Source organism: Chinchilla lanigera, unplaced genomic scaffold (assembly GCF_000276665.1).
Source record: "Chinchilla lanigera isolate Chin_1 unplaced genomic scaffold, ChiLan1.0 scaffold00010, whole genome shotgun sequence".
In the NCBI taxonomy this organism is placed as follows: domain Eukaryota; kingdom Metazoa; phylum Chordata; class Mammalia; order Rodentia; family Chinchillidae; genus Chinchilla; species Chinchilla lanigera.
Window position 1 is genome coordinate 25,197,884 of NW_004955411.1, and position 22,451 is coordinate 25,220,334.

Below are 22,451 nucleotides of genomic sequence, written 5' to 3' on the forward strand. Positions count from 1 at the left end.
CAGGCTGAAGGGGCATCTCAGCAAGATACAGGGAGAAGGGCTGCCAGGGAGGAGAGGCTACGCAGAGGCCCTGAGCTCCAACCTGATGACTCCACTTTCCTCTGCAGAGCAGGAATGTGTGTGCGGGCATGTGCAGAAGATGAGGACACGGCAGAGTAGCAGGCAGGGATGGGAAAGCGAGCTGTCCCGGGCCACAGGGCTCGGCAGGGACAAGACTCCATAGTTCAAAGGTGTGCAGTTCTCTAGGGGCAGTATCAGCATCATGCCCTTGCATGAAGGGCACAGAAGAAGGAACACAGCGTTCATTCAGAATTCTGCAGGTAGAAGTAACTTCAGAAACTGCCTGGTCTTCCTCTCTCCTCTTTCCTGCCTCCTCTTGATCACTTTCCTCTCTTTCTTTCACTGTCCCCACTATTATAGACCAGTATCAAGGCAAATCAGGGCCAGGCCAGCTCTTCAGGGATCAAGCCTAGAAATGTATCAACTGTAAATATCAAATGAGTGCATCATAGATGCTAAATCAACTACTACAGGCAGGAAACATCCATTACTCTTGTTTCTCTATCATTACAACCAAGCACGCACCTCCTCTCACAACCAAAATTTCTGAGAACTCCATCCACTCCCGTCATTCCACCAAGATCACTCCTGCGCAGGTCAGCAATTCCCTCCTTGATTCAATATCTAAACAAGCCTTCTTCCTTTATCAGCTTTCAAGAACTTTCTACAGCATCTGACACTGTTGGCCTCTTTCTCGGACCTTCTCTTAGCTGACCTCTCTACTGCTTTTCCTCCCACCTCTCACATGTTCCCAAGGTTTTAGCTATTTATTTTTTTCTTCTAGCTTTCTTCCTTTTATTCCACACTCATGAGGTAATCAACTTCACATCTGAGATGTCAGACTTGCTCCAAACCCACATTCAGCCTAGACTGCTATGCTGAGATCCATGGATTCCATGTGGATCAGCCTCAGGAATTGCCAACCAACATTTCCAAAACTGACCTCATCTTTGCTCCTTTCAAACCTCCTTCGGTGGCAACCAAGCCAGAAACCTAAAATTATTCTTCACAAACCCCAGGAGATATCCTTCACTCCTCCCATGGTCTAACCCCTCTACGATCTACCCTCCTCTGGCCTCATCTCTCTGCACTGCCTCCTGTGCACCTTACACACCAGCCATGTACCTCCCCGCTGGAGACTGAATATTATGTCCCCCCCAAAATTCCTGTTGAAACCTGATCTCCAACATCATGGTGTCAGGAAGCGGAGCCTGTGGAAGGTGATTAGATCATCAGACCACAGCCCTCATGAATGGGATTAATACTCTCCTAAAAGACCCTAAGCCAGGTGTGCTGATGCATGTCTGTCTCCCAGCTTTTGGAATCACAAGTTAAAGACCACCCTGAGCAACTTAGCAAGACCCTATCTCAAAATTTTAAAAAATATATGTAAAAAGAGTGTGGAGTATAGCTCAGTGGAAGAAGCCCAAGCCCTGGGCTCATTTCCTAGTATCATCCTAGTATCACCAGATAGAGAGAGATAGAGACAGAGAGAGAGAGAGACAGAAAGAGAGAGGAGGGAGACAGAGGGAGAGAGAGACCACAGACCTCCCTCACCTCCTCTGCCCTGTGAGATTTCAGCAAGAAGATGCTATCTGTGAGCCAGGAAGCAGGGCCTCACTAGACATCAGATTGGCCAACACCTTGACCTTGGACTTCTCAACCTCTACACCAGTGAGAAATCATCTCTGTTCTGTGGCACTCTGTTATTGCAGCCCAAATGGGCTAAGATGCTCCCCAAGAACTTCCTTCCTGCCCTCGGCATGGACATCTTGACTGTCCCTTCCCACCAGCCACTCCCGCTGTCCCTAAACCACATCATATTAGCTCTTCCTGTCTCCAGCAGATACTCACTGCCTCTCCTCAGTTCTTCAGATTCTCCCAAACAATGCCCCTTGAAAAGGCTGGCTGTCTCTCCACAGCCTCTGAGCCACTTGAGGATAGGGCCATGGTACCTGGCCACTGGGAGTCATCCATTTAGTCTGCTGAAGAGTGAAGTACTGACTGAAGAAAAGTTTTACTCTGAGCCAGGTCCTGCTAAGCAGTATTTCTAAGGGATGACATGTAATTAAGTAGAAAAATGAAAAGAGAGACGCGCCTGTGGAGGATGAAGGGGTTGCCACTCTTCCGAGGTCCCTCCTCGCTGGAGGCCCACTGCACAGGAAAGCATGACTTATTAACTGGACAGGGCAGAGAGGGCCCATTTGGAAATCAGACTAAGCTAAGCAATTAAAATAATTTATCATTTATGAGTCTTTCAGGAAGTTGCGATCTCATTTTCTTTATCATAGCTAATGCATCTAATCTCTCCTGCAAAAATGGGATCAGAGTTTTTAGACCACTATCTTAGGACAGAGGAATAAAACATGCTCAAACATTTTTAAAGAAGATTAAGAAAACAGTAAAGAAATGCTGACCCCAGATGTTTCATGAAGATGTATCTCTTTATAACCTAATGTGATGTCAGCCCCAGGGAAGAAGTGAATATTAATACGCAGGAACTGCCGAGCATGGCATTCTGAGTCTCAGAATGTGGCCGTCCAAGTCAGGACAATGCCTTCCCTGGTATGGGGCTACATCCTTGCCCTCTTTTGTGTCTACTCTGAATACTTGCTAAAGGCGCCAGCGTTTATGCTATGTTTCTGTAATTTCACAAGCATTAGATTAACCCTTCCTACAGCCAAAACTGAAAGGGGTAGAAGAGTGGGAAGGTAACACAAGGATCCAGTTGCAATCAGAGAATGTCTCTTAGCTTTCAAGACAGACCTTCTCGGGTAAATTATTTTATGAAAGCATCCCATCTGCCTCAGACACTGAAACCACATCAAAAGCCAAGCTCAGGCTAGGGATGTATCTCTGTGGTAGGGCCCTTGCTTAGCAAGCACAGGGCCCTTAGTTTGATTCCCAGCATTACGAAGAAAAAAAAAAGCCAAGCTCAAATGTTTTAAATTATTTAAATTCTAGGTCAACCTAGAAGCAAATTTGAATGCCTATATTTTTATGGGTGACAATGTTATGACTAAGGTAATCTGACAGTGATGTCCTACACACTTCTCTATGGGGTTGGAAGAAATCTTGAAGAACTCACTGATGTCCTCACGGGGGCAGTATGTCACATAAAAACTACAGTGTGTTACCAAAATTCAATTTCATTCAATTAATTCAATCCCTGGTCACCCAGGCATTTCTTTACACTAGTTTTCCTGCCTTGGACCTAACTTAAACATTCAGTAGAACAAAGAGGATAAGAAAAAAATGTCTTCTTCATCTTCAGTAATAGCTTTTCTAATGCAACTGAGACATAATTGAGTAGATTTTGAATGCAAGAAGAATCATTGATTTTACAGCTGAGTGCACTTGTTTGAACACTCCTAAAACGAGGCTCCAGAACTATATATTACATAGTAATGACAGCTCTCTGTAGCCTTTGTTCTTCAGACAATTATATCTGAAGTGGAACACTTTTAAGGTTTCAGGCCAAAGTAAAACATATCTAAACCCTCCGCCCATCATAAGGTAATTGAGTTAAACACTGAGTTTACTGAATTTCTTCTCCCACCTCTAGGAGAAGCAACATAAACTAGGGGGACAATGATTGTCAGAATTTAGGAAGATCTCATGGAAAACTCATGCTCTTAATATTCTCTGCCATACTAAGAACAGATCCGTACACCAGGCCCACACCCCCACAGGTGCAGGAGTTGTTCAGGGTCTCTGGGACCGGAAGACAGGAAGGAGGACAGGAGCTGGAGGGAACAGTGTGGGAGATTCTCTTCCTGAAGCATCAGCCTTGGCTCAGGCCTTGGAAATCTGAAGAAACATGTCTGGTTTTCCTTCTGCTGCTATAGATTCAGCTTCTGAGCATAAGCAAATAAGAAAAAAGAGCTCACCCCCCCCACAATTTTTCTAATTAAAAAGTGAGTTAGAGGAATAAAATTATTCTCTGAAAAGTCTACATACAACCCAAGCAAATCTCCAAGCACTTGAAAGTTTTTGATCCATAAACTTAGATCCTTCTCACCATGATACCACCTGTCTGTCAGCTCTCTTCCCCACCCCATAGTCTGCCCCCGACCCCATATTAGCTGCAGGCCGGTAAAGAAAGAGCTGGGGAGTAGAGGACAGTCATGAACTCCTAACAGACACTAAAGTTTTATAAAATGATGCACACCCCAGAGCAAAAAGCAGTGACATGTAGGAGCTGGGAACTTTGCTAAATCAAAAGCTTTCTCACCAGAACATATATTTGCTACACCATTCTAGAAATCTAAAAGTTACAGCCAATGTAGGACCTTCAGCCTTTCAGGCAGTGGACAGTGATACAGCTCTCCACACCAAGGAGCCCATTTACCAAACAAGGTATCATTTTGGAAGGCCCAAGGTGTCCCTGTGTGGTTCTTCCTTTCCCTCCATCACTGCAGAGCTAGGTCTAGAGCTGACAAGTGAAGTGGGCTGTATCCCATAAGCCTTGTCCAGAAGCCAAGCAAGTCATACATTCTGGTCCCCACTATGACTCCTAAACTCTGAGAGTCCAACAGTTCTAAAGAAAAAACCCAGGTTCCTTCCAGGGCACTAAGTCTGATCCCTTCCAGGCTGACCTGTACCCTTGCCTCCACCCTCTCCCCTACTTCCCCCTTTGCTCACCACTTCCTCATTGCCATGATGAGGGGGAAGAGGAAATGGAGCTCAGTTGGCCCAGAATAAGCTGAGAAACAAAAGAAGAAAGCAGAAAATAAAACTAGAGGGTCACTGAACATATCAGAGACAGGAAGAGCAGGTTTTCCATTTAGAAAGAGAGAAGCCTAGGTGGGATAAGCAACCAGTGAGGAAGAATTCCTACAGTCAGCCTCCATGGCAGGAAAGCAGTAAGAAAAGCTACCAGGCCAGCACTTGACCCAGGAGTACTAAACCCAAAAGAGTGGGTTTAGCAATTCTTTGTTAACTCTCTGGGACAAGATAAGGTTTCTAGAAATCAGGGAGAAATTTTCTCTCATCTATTTGGATACGGAGGAAAAGGCAAAAATGCCAGAAAATGGATGAACAAATGAACAAAAGCCTGCATGACAAATGCATTTACAAAGTAAGAAGAATCAGATCTGCTTAATTCATGCAGTGCTGCGGGCAACTCAAGGCCACAACAAGCAGAACAGGAGAAACAAACACAACAGCACAACTTGTGTGATGCTTCAGACTTGGGGAACACAAACTGGGAGTCAGGCAATGAGGGCAAAGAAACTACAGACTATGCTTTGGTTCCGGAACACAAAAGCTCTTACTGCCTAAGGAAAATGGGCAGGAATCTCACAAAGATTGTATAATTTACTTCACTTAACAATTCCACCTTGCCTTAGTCTTCCATTCCTCACTCTCGGTATCTGATGTATCGTACTGTAGCTCAGCACTTTGTGTTGTAAAGAGCCCTGAGCCAAACCATTTAAAATATTCTCCTCGAGGATGAGGTCCAGCCTGACCCGAAGGCCAGCAAACTGCAGTGCACGGGATAGGATTTTTTTGCATTTTTACACAGTTAGAAAAAAAAAATCAAAAGAATTATATGCTGTATTAAGTAAAGTCAAGTTTCAGTGTCCACAATAAAGTTTTACCGAACACAATCAGGCATATTCACTGGTATATTGTCTACGGCTGCTTTTGTGATAAAATAGCAGAGACACATGGCCCACCAAGCCAAAATATTTACTAGCTGGTCCCCTACATGAAATGTTTGTTGACCACTGGTCTAGTTACCCAGAATTGTCACCATGATAACTCTGACGGGAAGTCAGTCAGACTTCTCATCAAACTGTTAACAGAGAACTTTTGGAAAGGTGGGAGGAATACCTGAAAGATGCAACAGAACTTGGGTTCCTCCAAAAGGAGGGGGAGGTGCCATGGGAGACTCACCAGTAGAAATGCTCCTCCACCATCTTGGTCACCGCTCGAGACACAGCTCTTTCATGTGGGCCAAGGTTTTTGTTTAAATTCACTCCCAGTTTCTCTTCCAGAAAGTCAATTATGAATTCTGTGCCAGAAACATTCTCATGATTATATTCAATCCAAGGCATTTTCCCTTGAGCAGAGAGTTTTCCGCCAAAATAGTTCTAAACAGAGTAGATTTTTCAAAAGAGAAAAACATTATTTTACTTAAATTCCACTACATGAAATGTTTGAAATTCCACTATATGTTTAACAGAAACAAACATTCCAGCTTTATGTATAATAGTGACTGTACTATTCAAGTGAATGAATTCAGCTTTAAGCCATTAAAAAAAAAAAAAAAAAAAAAAATTTACTTCCGTAAACTCTATCATGAATTCTGGATTCTGGCTTACTGAAGAAAAAAAAAAGACCTTGGTGCAGGAGCGGGAAATAGGCAGGAAAAGGAGGGTCTGAAATGGTTGAAACGATCCTGGGGATGGTGAGGCTAACTATAATGTGTAAACTGTCCAAAAATGCAAAAAGTGAAAATGAACCATGAATAGGGACGCTTGCCTGACTAGGCTGCTAAGCAAAGAACACATCTGAAATCCAGTATCTAACACCCGAGTAGCGCTTAATGTCACTACACAGCAAACAAGTGACCCCCAAATCACAACCCACAGGGATCACCAATGTGCACAAGGGACTCAGCTTCAGTGGCTCTTAAAATGCAGGTTCCTTTGAAGACAACAGTATGCAATGGAACATCCACTGGTGAACTCCTACCATCTTGTCTAGTGAAACTCTGTATTATCTCTAATGTTTTAGCTAATTATTTTTTTATTCTGTTTAATGGTTTGAACAATCTTCCTTTCTTACATCTGGTAATCTGAGCAACGTAGTTGAAGATAACAATATGTAATATAACAACCATTGTTAATGTGTATTATTTTGTCTTGAAACCTTGTATCACTTTTAATGTTCTTGCTTTGTTCTGTTTATGTGTGTGATGTGGATATGCTTCTATTGTTCTTTTTTTTCCACTACTGTCTTCAAAATTAAAAAAAAAAAAAAAAACGCATCTTACTCCAGACCTCTGGTGCAGAAATGGCACCCACAAATCTGTGTTCTTGACAATCTCCCCCTTTGATTTGTATGCATACTAGGAGGGCAATGTCTCAGAGGACCCTAACCCCAAAATGAAGTGGGTAACTGGGGTCACATACTTTACAAACACTTAAAACTATGAAGCGACATACGCTGCCCACTGTACCGTCAAAATCTTAAACCACATTGATGGAGCGGACTCTGGTAATAATCCCATGTCTTCCACTTTCTCAGTAATTGAGATCATGTAGCCCTCAAAGATGACTGTGACAATCAAATTTTCTGCAGTCTACAACTAAATTAATCAGATTTTTACAAATTCTTCCTTGTATGTCATACAAGTAGTCCAAACACTGTTGGATAATGACAAATACTGGCTCCTGGGAAAGAGCTAGTACTCTCGCCACTGCAGGTGTAAGTGTTAAATGGTACGGGCACTTTGAAAGCATCTGATAGCCTCTTAAAAAGTTATATATATACCTGTCTTTATAATCAAACAATTTTACTCCTAAGCATTTACTCATGAGACAAGAAAGTATATGTTGGGCTGGGGATTTAGCTCAGCGGCAAAACCGCCTGCCTGGCAAGCGCAAGGTCGTGAGTTCGGTTCCCGGTACCGGAGAAAAACCAAAAAAAAAAAAAAAAAGAAAGTATATGTCTGTGCAAAGACATAAATGCAAAAGTTCATAAAAGATTTACTAGCAATTATCAGACACAAGGAAAGATACAAATACCCTGAAGAGGTAAATTCATGTCCAGCACGGTGGCACATGCCTGTAATTGGAGCTACCCAGGAGGCTAAGCAAGATGATTGCAAGTCCAAGTCCAGCCCAGGCAACTTAGTGACATGCTGTCTGAAAAGAAAGCTTAACAGGACTGGAAGTGTAACTCAGTGGTAGAGTGCTTGTCTAGCATGGGAGAGGCCCTGGGTTCAATCCCTAGTATAGCCAAAAAAAAAAAAAAAAAAGGAAAATGAATAAACAAATCTAACGTCTCTTACTCAATCCAAAAAAAGGAAAGAACCATTCACACAACAACATGAATAAATCTCAAAATAATTTTGATATATAAAATTAGCCAAATAACATAGGATATATACACATCATAAAATCTCATTTTTAGACAACTCTAAAAAATGAAAGCTAATCTATAGTGACAGAAAGCCAATCAGTGGTCACTGGGTACAGTGTGGGACAGGACGGGGCAACAGTAAGGAATTTCAAAGAGGCACAAGAAAATTTGAGGACAATGGATTTGTTCATTAACTTGCTAACATTAATAGTTTCATGAGTATTTACCTGTTAAAATTTATCTAACTACACTTAAAATATGTGCAATCTGTTGTATGTCAAGTGTATCTCAATAAAGTTGTGTTTCTTTGCATTAGATAAATTTTAAATACATCAAACTTTTGTATGTTTAAACTATTTCTCTAGAGTAGACATCAGCAAAGTTTTTCTATAAAGACTCAGGGAGGGGGCTGGGGATTTAGCTCAGCGGCAAAGCGCCTGCCTGGCAAGCGCAAGGTCGTGAGTTCGGTTCCCGGTACCGGAGAAAAACCAAAAAAAAAAAAAAAAAAAAAAAGACTCAGGGAGGAAGTATTTCAGGCAGCCACATGGTCTCTATGGCAACCTAATTTTGCAGCTGAAGCAAGAGAGCCTCATGGTGATTAGGCTGTGAGTGACTTTGTTCTTCACTTCTTGTGTTTTTCTTTCCAAAATTCACATATTAACTCAAAAAAATAAAATAAAAATAAAGATTATTTTTAAAACAAAGAGAGTAGCATGGGCAATACACATGAGTGTGCTAGGTTCCAATAAAAGGCTATTTACAACACTGAAATTTGAATTTCAAGTAATACAAAATTGTCCTTTGACTATATTTCCCAACTATTTAAATATAGAAATTCTTCTTCACTCACAGGCCTGATTTAGCCCACAGGCTGTCATTTGCCTAACCTCCCAAGGAAACAAAATTAAAATTAAGAAACCATTTAGATCAAGACAAAAAGACATCTCTTTGTAACAGTGCATTATGACAGAAAACTCAATAAAGACCCATTCTAGAAGACCAGTGGCTAAATCCCCTGTTTAGTACTGAAACTCTGAAATGTGCACGCAGATGGAAACAATTACTATTCATTGTACCAAGCAGGAGGATTCACCAAGGTGACTATTGCTCAAGTTGTTATTGCACAAATATCAGGATGTGTGTGTGGCTATCATGTCTCTTAGTGGAAGCCCACCCTACACAGAATGGTGGGGTTTTTTTTTTCTCCCCTTTTCTTACTTTTACTTGACCAAAACTCACCCTGCAGAGCCTGTTTTCTCCTACCTTTAATAAAATGTGAAAGTTAAAAAAAAGATTTGAGAGTGCCTTTCCCCAAAGCAAAATAATGTATCTTAAACACGGGGGATAAAAACAGAATATTGCAAAAATTCTAAGCTTCTCTGTGCCTAGGAATTATGCTTCTTGCATAGTGTGTATGGTGAGTACTAAATATGCCTGACCAAAGAATTGGCTGCAGGTGACATAGCAAGGTTACAATTGGATATCACAGTCCTCAAGAGCAGGGTGGTCTTTGTGCCCACAGGACTGAGCTTAAGCTACTCTTGATAATCCTGGGCTTTTCAAACTAGTGGTTAATATCATCTTTTTGGAAGGCTGTGAAGCCGAACAGATACCACCTATATATTGATTACCACCATCTTTGGTAGACACAAATGGGGACTTAGACTAGTCTCTGCCTCTTCATACTTTGTCTCATTGCTTATTATAAGAACTCTCCTGAAAAGGGGTAATAACTTACTTGGGTAATAACTTACTTGGTAATAACTAACTATGCTGTCAGCCATGTTGCCTTTGTGTAATTTAGAAAACAGGATCTCTCTGGGTAGCTGCAGTACATGCCAAGGTTCACAGTTTGGCAAGTAGAACTTGGTGGAGTTTCAACCCCAACCTTTGGCCAAGCGCTGCTGCGCAGTAAGCTTTGTGTATAAACACACAGGGCAGCCCTGAACCTTGTCCCTGATGCTAACAAGGAGAAAAGTTTCATACCTGGAAAAGTTACTAGCACACCTGAGATTCTCATAATGTCTATACTAAAGATATCAATTTACCATACAACATAGTCTCTGTTGCAGATTTCTGTTGATACCATCAGTATCTTCCTAACACAGCCCCTTTCAGACTCCAGTCATCTTCAGACACAATCTATCCTCCACAATGCCATCAGAAGGAGCTCTTTGCAAGGCAATAAAATACAAGGACTCTGCTACTCAAAATTAACCAATGGCTTTAACAGATCTAATATAACCTCTCTCACATAGCAATCTAGACCCCCCAGCATCTAGCTGCTCCCCAACTATCAGCCTCACTGGTTAACAGTCTCTCCGGTTTCCTGAATTCCTACTGCCACACACAGCTATATCATTTCACACACCCCACATTTTATAGGAATCCCTGCCCCCTAAAGTCCTATCCATCTTAATTTTCAGTTCAATTTTCACCTCGTTAGTGAATTGCTTACTACCTCAGGGCACAACTATTATCTTCTCTCCCTTCAAGCTTCCTCTATGCAGTGCATACTCCTCTCCTTGAAGAATAATTGTTCACACATCTGCCTTTGGACCAGTCTCTCCCCTGGATACTTGGTACAAGTTTATCCTGATCACTTGCTAAAACTAAAAAACAGGAGTAAACATAAGTAATCAACTCATATGGAAATGAAAGTTCTGGTATGTTTCTATCACATACCGGAATGTTATTTTGTTTTTTTGTTTTTTTGTTTTTTTTTTTTTTTGGTTTTTTTTTGGTTTTTTTCCGGTACCGGGGACCGAACTCACGACCTTGCGCTTGCCAGGCAGGCGCTTTTGCCGCTGAGCTAAATCCCCAGCCCTGTTATTTTGTTTATCAGCTGACAAAGCAGAGACAACATTTTAGAGCCATTGTAATTATATCTAAGTAAAAACTAAATGAATTTGTCCAAATTGGCAAGATTGGCCATGAAACGTAAGTGATTTTTTTCTTTGCCACTTGTTTTTCTGAAGGTGGTTATTATTACTTTTAAAATAAAAATGTATGAAACAATACTTATGTTTGTTAAATATATTAAAGAACTCCTGCTCAGGTGTTACTTAAGCAATTAGAGTCTGACTATTCTGCTGAGGGTCCTTTGTGAAGGTGATCTTTTCTAAGCTGCTGCTGCTACCTGCGAGTCTGTCCCAGGTGAGCACGAAGCTGCTACATACGTGACACTGTCAGCACATCAGTGAAAGCCATGTGCTTTGGATTTTAAAATCTAGTCCCATCATTTACTCATTGTATGACCTTGGACCTCTCTGGGTCTCTCTTAGTCTTTCTTGGGCCTCATTTCCTTATCTATAAAATGGGAGAATAATAACAGCTGCTAGGATAAAGTGAGAAAATGCACATGACATATCTGACAGAGTTCCTTCCTCTGATGTATTAATGTCACCATCATCATCATCATCATCACTTTGAGATGGAGAACTTCTAACCCTGAAAGAGATTTCAGAGTATAATAGCTTTGATCTCCTACACTGTACCCCAGCTCTTCAGCTAAACTGCTATCCGTTACATTCAATGCACCGTGGAACTATCACCAAGTATCTCCCACTGGCTAAATTTGAAGCTACCTGGAGCAGCTTTTGTGGATTATAACATGTGGGGGAAAATCCATGTATCCCTATGTTCTGTAGTTTTGTAGAACAAAACCATTTTAGGGAGAAAGCATGGTAGGGTGAAATATCATGAATTCTGCAATGTACTTTCAAATAGTCTATTTGCAAATGTTTGTCAGTATATATAAGTGAAATAAAGTAAGGAGACAACACGTTATCAGTGAATCCAGATTAAAGGGTGGGGAGCTCACTGTACTATTCTTTTAATTCTTATCTCTAAAACTGAAACCAAAAATCTGGTGGAACAAGAGAAAACCAGCAAATACACAGAACAACAAAAATCAAGGCTAATACCTAAGCATAATGGCGCACACCATTGATCCCACTCTAGGAGACTAAAGCAAGAGGATCACTAGTTTGAGCCCAGCCTGGGCAACTCAGCAACTTAGCAAGACCCCTTTACAACATGTAAAATAAAAATGAATGACCTGGTGATACAGTTCAGTACAAAGGCCCTAGGATCAATCAATCTCCAATATCCAAAAAGTAAAAAATTCCAAATAGTATTTTCTTTCTTCTCTCTCTTATATAAGAGATTTATTTTGTGAAATATATGCTTTGCTTCTTACACAATCAGTTATATCGATGGTGTACATGTTTGTATGTGCACCAAGAGAAATATATGGAACATTGTCAAAAACATTAGTTCTGATAATCTCTAGCTAGTAGGATATCAGGTGATTTTCACTTATCATTTAAACTTTTTCTTTTACTTTTTGTTGGTACTGGGAATCAAACTCAGGTCCTTACATTTGGCAGCCAGGAGCTGCACTGTTGAGCTACATCCCTAGCCCTAAACACTTTCGTATTGTTTGAAATTTAGACTTCTTTTCCATAAAGACCTCACAGAAGAAGAAAACATCCCAGTATGATTCCTTTTCTAAAGATATACTTAATAAAGTAATAATTTTACAAGGCATTAGGGCGTCCTTCTCAAAGACCTCTGTAACAGCAGGGTGCATTGTTCCACATACACCCACCAAAAGCAGCTGCTCTGAGCCACGGTCAAAGCAAAAGATCCTGAAAGCTGCCAACGATGTGGTGAACAAAATCCATAATTTGGACCTTAATTGCTCAGAGCTCTCGTGGTTAATGTGATCTCGTCAACAGTGATGACGGGATGGACAAGGAGCTGCTGGGTAACAATCTTTCTTCCATTTAAGTCCCTCAGGGACACACATCTTCCAGTACTGTCTGCCAACACCAAGCTGAACAATGATCTTTCAAATCTGATCCAATGCATTTAGATGATTCCAGCCTTGTTTGCTTTTTATGGTTATTTTCTCTTCCACTGCTATCTTAGCAAGTCTGCACATATTTCTCCCTGCTGCTTTCTGTAGATTCACCCCTCGCATTCCAGTTCCTGGTCATGAAGACCCTCTTTCTGCTCCCAAACATGCCACACCCTCCCCAAGTCCTCTACCCAAAGTCCAGGCTCAGAGCAGCTCTACCACACTGGCAAAGGACCTCCACCAGAGCACTGACCAAGCTCAAATGTGTGCGTCATCTCATCCCAGCAGAGCTTTAGAAGGATCACTGCCAGCCACACCCACTTCTGTACCACCCCAGAAAGCACTATAAAATGGAGTTGGAAGTCAGGAGTTGGAGGGGCGATACCCTTATGGGAACAGCCTACCGGGTGATGGTTACTACCTAAGGATGCTACCGCCTCCCAAAGCTGTCAACTTATAGGAGACTAAGGATGAATCCCATGCCCATAGGTGCCATTTGGAGAAAGAGCAGGAAACTGAGAGAACTATGGCGTTTAGAGATCCCCAGAGCTCCCCTCCTTACTTTCTTAAACTCCCTCGTAGGCACATAGCTCTCAAACCAAAACTAGACATCTGAGGAGTACCCTACTATAGGAGAGAAGCAATGCGCTGACTGCCTATGAAAGGAAGCAGAATTACTAGGATAGAACAAAAGCTCAATTAGCATACTAAGTATCCCCCCCATGGGGTAAAGAAGAGATCAGTAATACCAACCCAGGACAAATACTATCAAAGAAAGACAAAACTTGAAATAAAGGACAACAGCTGACACAAACAGCCACACAAGGAATGCAAGAACAGAACAGACCAGTGCAGTGGGCCCTCTGAGAGAAGCAGAGCAAGCAAAGGGCAAAGACACAGAAGATAAAAGCAGAGGTTCTCATATCTAGACAACCGGGGACAGGAAAAAGAGGGGAAAACAAACATAGAAGAGAAACAATATGTAAAGAAAACTGAACATTAATTCCTCAGAATTAAAAACAAAGGAAGGACCGCAGGTGAAAAGTTCATAAATGACTAAAGAAGATGCATAAAGACCCATTCCAAGGTACATTATAACTGAAACTTACAAATATCAAGATTAAAAGCAATGTAACAAGAGGGCTGGGAATGTTGCTCAGTAGCAGAGCACTTGCCTAGTATCCATGAAGCCCTGAGTTCTGACCTCAGTGCTACTAGAAAAAAAAATAGTATCAAATTTCTCAATAAGACAATAAGTAGTATTTGAAAGCACTGAAGGAAGAGAACCTTGAACATAGCTTTATCAAATAGACACTGTACTAAAAATGTTTGCAGGTATACAAAGCCACTAAAGGATTGCCACATGAAGGGTCACTTTGAAAATATTCACCTACAAAGTACTCAAATAAAAAGATAAATCCTGTAGGATCAGATATATGGAAAATAAGGTAGTCAGATTACATAATAGTTTGTTCTTTAAAAACAAATAAAAATGGAAAAGACTGCAAAAATTTCAAAATTAAAATGCTACACAACAACAACACAATTGGAATGAGGGCTGGGAAGAAAGGGAAAGACTCAAAGAATATGCAAACTGATAATGCATTTCTATTACTGGAGGATAAATACAGACTTTAATAATTTTAAATGGAATAGGCATAAACACAAATTTTGATTTAAGAGAAATTGCCATAATAAAAATAGAATTTATTTTAAATGACAAGAAAAAATTTTATCTATCCATTAGAAAGCAATAGATGAGGAAAAAACAAGAAAACAATGCATAGAAAGGACAAAAATATTAAATAAGATGTCCTAACAAGTCTTAATAAAACAATCATTACAATAAGTGTAAATGGATTAAACTTGCTTATAATTAAGACTCACCAACTCAATATAAGTTGTACATTATCTATAAGAAACAAATATGCAAAAAGACTGAGACTGGAGAACACAAATATAAACCAAAAGAAAGAGAATCCATCTGAAGCATAACGGGCAATAATGGGTACTATATATTGGAAAAGAAATAAAGAGTAATAAAAGATGTGATCTTTCATATTATATGTATTTAATGATATAACCTCAAATATACAAATACATAAAGTAGGAACTGATAAAAGACAAGGGAAGAGATGAATGAATACACTTAAATATTTTAACTTCTTTCAGAAACTACTAAAACAGGCAGATCAAACAATAAAAATAAGGAGACAAAAATAAAGGTCTAAATAATACACCAAACATGTTCAAGCAAATAGATATATAAACAGAGCTATACCCTTAGAGCATGTAATTATTTAATTACTTTCATCATCATTTCTTAAAAAGTAAGCACACAGCAAGCAAAAGCCTCAATAAATTTTCAAAAAAAATCAATCTCAGAGACTGTTTTATTTGATCATAAGATTAAAACTATTATGAAGAATCAAAGCTTAAAAAAATTCCATCCAGCAAGAACTTGGCTAATAGCCAGGGGTGGTGGTGCATGCCTGTAATCCCAGCACTCAGGAGGCTGAGGCAGGATTGTTGTGAGTTCAAGGCCAACCTGGGCTACAAAATGAGCTCAAGGCCAGCCTGAATTGCATAGTGAGATCCTGTCTCAAAAAGACAAAAAAAAAAAAAAAAAGAACTTGGCTAAAAAGAAAAATGTAAGAGAATTCTTTTAAATAACATAGAACTGTCTGATGTGATATGTTTATATACCAACTCCTCATAATGACTGTATTCATTATATATTAAATATATATTAATATAAATTAAAAATAAAATTTCATGAAACAAAACAAGAAATAACAGAATTGCATAACAACAAAATATGAAATTGGTCAGACATAGCTCAAGTATTACTCTAAAAGGAAATACTTATAAATTCTTTTCTTTTCTTTTTCTTTTCTTTCTTTTTTCACTTTTTGAGGTCTCACTACGTAATCCAGTCTGGCTTTCAACTCACTATGTAGCCCAGGCTGGTCTTGAACTCATAGTGATCCTCCTGCCTCAGCCTCCTGAGTGCTGGGATTGTAGGCATGAACCACCATGCCTGGCTGTTTCATTCTTTAATGCTGAAATAAACAGCCACACCAACAGAACACAGAAAAGCTCTCCCAACATACATATACATCTACCTAGTGCCTATTAGATCCTCTAACCTCAGATTCCTAAGAGACAAAATATGATGCTGTCAATAATGAAAACCTAAGGAGAAAAAGCCATCAGGAAACGGCATACTCACCATTTCTACAGCTGTACGGGAGGCCTACTGAACCCATCAATCAAAGTATACTCACTGTTAGAGGAAATATCATGGCCCTGAATCCCTCAAAATCCATGGTTTTTTGATCAGTCATTTAAATGGATTTAAAAATCAACAGGCATTAGAATGGAGTATTTCTGGCTCACTAAGGTCTGGGCATCCTACTTTCAGAATTCACCTTCTCTGTCACCTGCTGTGTGACATTAAAAATACCCCCATACTGATGTTGATATCATGAGACTAAAACATACTTGCAAATAATTACCTGATAGGGTAAGTCAGCCATCCTTAAATAAGTTTCCATTTTCAAACAGAATGGAGACAAACTGGGGACACCATTGTTAGGTCTTGCAAACTGATGCAAAATAATAGCATCTTTGGAGTCAATCTCTTGCTGTTTCCTGTCAAAATCAAAACAGAAATGAAGAACAATCTGTATGTGAAATGTTCATTTCCCTTAGTTCTAGAGAGGACCCCGCGTGGCTGCAGTCCTAGAGGACTGTGCAGCAATGTTTATCGCAGAGGATTTCAGTACTTCACCCAGCACAGCAGATGGAGCTTGGTTTGCCTGAGAGAGCCTTACAGACTCTGCTAGTACCATGACCCAGGGGCTCACAGAAGTAACTAAAAGTCACACCCTTCTGTTACCTATAGGCAGGGGGAATCTTTTCTGTGACAGACAACCTCTTCTTCAGCTTCCAGGCATAGGATGAATAAAAATGTTATTTTGTGCTTACTAAGTATGTATCAAACATAGTTCTGAGATTTTTAAGTGATACTGAACTCATTTAGTCTTCACAATCTTATAAAATACCTGTATTATAGATAAGACAACTGGGGTGCAGTTTAACTTCCTCAAAGGCACGCCGCTGGTAAACAAGAACACCTAGACTAAACCAGGTACCCAGTGCAGTGTTCTTGGCCATGAGATTTACTCTGCTGTGACCCAAGTCTACAGGGAACAGGAAACTCTGAACACACACTCTGGTCCCTTTTCTAAGCTGCCTGTGTCCTCACCTGGCCTTTCACCTGCAGTAACAGAACCTGGCTTCTGGGCGCACTCTCTCTCTCTCTCTCTCTCTCTCTCTCTCTCTCTCTCTCTCTCTCCTTCTCCCTCCCTTTCTGCCCTTCTCCCTCCTCCTCTCCCCCATCTCTCTCTTCCCTTCTCTCTTTCTCTCCCTTCCTCAGTCTTCACAGATATACACTTTGGCCAAGCAGCATGAATTTTAGCGCCCCCACGCCTTTCCTTTCTTCTTTTTGGCCACACAGCCATCTCCTTGGCTACATTTTGGGGTGAGAACAACTTCCTTGGGCAGTTTTCAGTGGACATCATACAGTGAAACAGAAGCTAGATTCCAAGTCTGGACACCCAGGGGAAGAGGGAATACAAGCCCCGTCTCCGATCAGCCATATCACTCCAGACCTCTCCACCACCCTTCACCTGGAGCATGAAGGCAGTACCAATTCTGTATCAATAATCATTCATTAGCATGTGGATTAAATAAGGTAATGTCCACAAACATTTAAGAAGCAGCCAAGCATCAAGTAAGAGTAGTAAAATGTATTCTCACCCAAAGAGATACAGTCTAATGCCCTTATGCTACAGAAGTTCACCGTTCCACACAGCCCCACTGACGTACTACTCCTCAGGAACCTTTTGCAATTTCAGTTTTTCACTCTACCTAACTAACCATTGACCAGTCAGATAAACTTCACTCTTTATTTTGGCCCTCCCTGAACTTTGGTTCTTAGGCATGAATCCCAGTAAAATTCTACACTTACGTCTACCCAAGCACAGACAAGCTCCTCATCATCCCATTGATGCTAGCTTACTGCAGTACCATCACTTTGTAAAGTTAATTCTCTTGAGGAAGTTACCGCCCAAGGATGTACTCAATTTAAGAGCTCAGAGTGAGTCATGTGGAAAATATCAGTCAAGTCAAAACCTAAAAATATTTGCTGTTTTTTCAGCAATATTCACCCCTAAAAAAGTATTCCATTTAGATGAAATGTGTGGGAAGGCAGACATTAAAATCAAGAACCCACCTCAGCCATGTTCCTAGACAGCAAACTGTAGACTTGGCAATCAAATAACTGATTTTGTCCCATAAAATAACTCATATCACCAAGTGGTATTTTCATGTAAATTAGAAGGGTAAAAATTGAACTCAAAAGAGCGGAGATAAATACAAAGTTCCTCTGGGGCTATAGCTCAGCGGCACAGCATCTGCCTGGCAAGCGCGAGGTTGTGGGTTCTATTCCCGGTACCAACACACACACACACACACACACACACACACACACAGAGTTCCCTGCTACACTGGCCACAACAATTTGTCTCTAATAATTAATGTGGACCATACCATAATAAGAATGGATGCTAATTATATTTCAACCATATGCCAATGACTTTATACATACCACACATATTAATTTATTAATTCTGACAATAATACTAGACAGTGAGTATTGTTATAGTTTAATTTTAGGGCATCATGCCATGCTTATACTTTATAATAGATAAGGAATCTGAAGCTCAGAAAAGTTCAATAACTTGCCACAGAGCACCAATTTGAGATCAAGTCTGTAATAACTCCAGTTCCCAAGCTGTTAAGCACTTCAAAGACACCAAAATGGGCAATTCCTGTATTTTATTAACACAGACAGTTTGACTCAGACCACTCAAGCCATTTGCCCATAATAGCTAGTGATGGCTAGCCTTTATTGAGTGTTTACTACACGAAAAACTGAGCATTTCTTACTGTTACTACATTAAATCAACTCTACGAGAAAGACTGTTATTATTATTATCACTATTTTACAGATGAGAAAACTGAGTAATTAAGAACTGACTCTCATATCAAAGGAGCATTTTGGTTAAAGGTAGAATCTGAATTTAAATTCAGACAGTCTGGCTCTATAACCTACCTTCCACACATCAGAAATCCTCCTCTAGCTTAGGATCAGCAGATCATATGTGGGTTGCTTCCTATACAAATGTATTTTACAAAGTGAGTGTGTAAAACACTGCCTGGAGAGTGCAAACTGGCTACTCTACTAGAACAGTTCCTACTGCCACAGCTAAGGGCATCACAGATGCCAGCCTCTGCACATCTGATGAGCTGTGGAGATCAGAGGTTGACCCACAGCCTGCTTTGATTCGCTAAATTTTCTAGGACAGGCTGAAGTAGAGCAGCAAAAGTGAAAATGAACTACTGATAATGAAGTCATTACTTAGTCATTCAATTTATGAACAACAAATTTCCAAATGCCAACTGAATTTAAGAGCTGCCAGATTATGCCCACCAGGGAAAGCAGAGGATTGGGACAATACTTGTTTCAAAATATGGTAGTGGGAAAAAAAATGGGTAAAATCCAAAATATTCCGGAAAAGCTCCCAACCGCCTCCAAAACTCAAAATACCTGTCTTGGTTATACTCGTTGTTAAATGTCCTAATAACTTTCAACTTTATTTTCCATTTCGGAGACACAGCCATAAACCAAGGCTAGGTCTGTGCAGCAGAAAGTCCAAGCAGGGCAGGGAACAGTTTGCTTTTGCCAGTGAATTTAGTATGGTCACTTCAAAGGGTATTTTCCATCCCAAATTTCAGATTTTGTTTTGTTGTTTGCCTAAACTATATAGAAAACTGAAACCTAGATTTCACCTTAAGTGGAAGTCTCTCTCTTTTAACCTCTGAAGCCTCAGTCCTCAAGCCTCCTGTCTTTCCCACCTTCCTCCACCCCGGTAGCTGGCAGAAAATGCGGCCACTGTCACAGGCCTGTCTTCCCCAGGTGACGCCCCAGTTCTCTACGTTTCTTCCCCCAACAAAACATTTTGGAAGGGCCACTTTCCAGGAGGTAGTGGTAAAAAGTACACACTCCACGTGTGCACACATTCACTCTCATGCTTGAATCTGGACCCTGTTACTCCTACTGTGTGATCTTGGGCAAGTTGTTTAATCTCCCTCAGCCACAACTGCCTTGTCTATAAGGTGTGGATCAAGCCTCAAAGCGTTAGTCACCAGGGATAACTGCGATCACATATGCCAAGCACTTATATCCAGAGTCTCTGATAAGTGCTCAGAAATGGGCAACCCTTTTTTAATAACAGAGTTTTCCAATTCATCTTCAGCAACTGTTAAGAAACAAACATGAGCAAACAAAGGATTTAAGATTCCTTCACCCAAACAAGTATCCATGCTGGGGCCTGTGGTCCCCTAACTGGTCCAGGACCTAGATATGGGCAGAGGGCTCTCCAGTGGCCAGGGACCACACCTGGCAGAGCTTGGCCTACTCCCAAGGGAACCCTAAGGCCCCTCTATTTCTGCAAGGTCATTTGAGCCATGTGTGAGGCTCAGCCCTGGGCAGTCCTCCCTCCCTCCACAGAGTGGAGAGCTGCTGAGCGGCCACATGGCTCAGGATCCTCCAAGGCTTTGAACCAGAATACAATTGAAAAGAAAAAACCTGATTATTGTTAAAAATACTGCACAAATGCTCTAATTCTTAGGTAGCTGAAAACCTAACTTCAAATAGAGTTCTAAAACTGCCACAAATACTGAATAGCCTAAGGAGACACGCCACTTTAAAATGTTTTATTTCATTCAACTAGAATCGAGGTACTAGGCTAAGTCAGAAAATTAAATATATAACAAGCTTAAAATACACTTCTCAATTCTTAATTGTGACTAAATACTATAAAAGCCGACACATTTTCCAGATCTAAATGATTCCCCACCTTCTCAGACCCAGGAGTATTGACGTTACTGTCAGACTGCCACAGCGCCTTCCTGGAACCCTTGCAGGTCCCTTAAAGGTCACCGCCACTGTCTTTATTATAATCACTTGTGCAGGTTCTCTCCCCTGGAGAACGGAGGTGTGCACACATTTTTCCCTCTTCAGAAAATACTGGTCAGAGTGAGCTATTAAAAACTGCTCTGCTTCCAGTAATCTTCCAGTGACCCAGGGCTCAAATGCATGGAAATTTTAACCATGAATTCATGCATCAATTAGCTGAAGACCACCTCTGTACCCCGTGGTATTACCCTATTCCAGGGAAGATGTCGAGCGGGACTGGATGTACCAACAGCAGGGTTCTCCATTTTCTGGAATTTCCAAGTCAATCCCGTAAACGTTCTGCTGCAGCAGATGCAACTGTTTACAGCCCTGGGAGACTCTGTGTTATGTCAAACACGCCCATGTGCTAGTCCTTCTCGGGGATCGCCAGCTCAGACAACAATGGCAATTTAAGCTGCAGATGGTGCTTAGCGTGCAGTACCGGGTAAACAGGTAACCAAGCTAAGGCTGCATCAAAACTGCACACCGCTGTACTTAGCCGTGCACATTTCACAGGGACCCGGGGGGTTTCTGGAGCTTTGCAACTGCAGCCTGCTGATGTTGACATCTGGGGAGGGATAGTGCAGAACGAACCTCTCCGTGGCAGACCAGGTTACCGATAAACCAATAAAGCATTTCCGAAAGTGTAACTTAGTATTTCTACAAAGCCTAATTCTATTATCGCAGATACAGTGTTTAGGATCTTCCCAAGGACATTTCTCAAATTATTTTGTTCCGTAAGGACTAGCGAGCACTCTTTGCTTCTAGCACAAAAAGGTTGGGGAAATGTTTCTCCCTCCCACTACCGGTTTAATTTTCCCATGAACTCGAAACTGCCCCTCACTACCAGGTGACCACGGAAGGTCTCCGGGGGAAAAGTAAGCGCAGGATGCTTGGGCATTGGGGTAGTGTGGCCCAGGGGCTGGCACCAACCCCACCATTTGCCAGCCCTGCCCCGTCCAGGTGCCCCTCTTGGCGCCGTGCGGGGGCCCTCTCTCCGGCTCACCTAATGACCAGGAGTTCGTGGAGCAGATACGCAGCTGCGGCCAGCAAAGCACCCCCGGTCAAGTAAAGGGTTTTCTTCCACCAGGGATCGGAGCCCAGCCCTGCCATGATCCCACCGTAATCCTGCAAAGGGAAAGCGATGATGTCCCCATAAAAGGAGAAGGGCTCCTCGGACCCGGCCCACCAGCCGAAGAAGGAGACGCTCTGGTTCCAGCTCAGATCCACCACGCACGGCCTGGACGAGGCAAAGCCAACCCCCCAGTGCATGCTGCGCGGCTGGCTCCGGGCGCCCCTCCCAGGGCCCGCGCAGGGAAGGCGCCGGCGGCCGGGCGCGGGCTCAGC

General features: G+C 41.5%; 1 protein-coding gene across 1 annotated transcript in view; it reads right to left on the reverse strand.

Moving 5' to 3' along the window:
- Nucleotides 1-22,451, reverse strand: part of Faxc (failed axon connections homolog) — a 66,024-nt gene extending 43,573 nt beyond the window's left edge. Inside the window, exons 1-3 of the mRNA XM_005377800.2 lie at nt 22,111-22,451; nt 16,537-16,672; nt 5,962-6,158 (exon numbers count right to left, since the gene is read on the reverse strand). Of these exons, the coding sequence (XP_005377857.1) occupies nt 5,962-6,158; nt 16,537-16,672; nt 22,111-22,376 (599 nt within the window). The 5' untranslated portion in view covers nt 22,377-22,451. The remainder of the gene's footprint in view (nt 1-5,961; nt 6,159-16,536; nt 16,673-22,110) is intronic.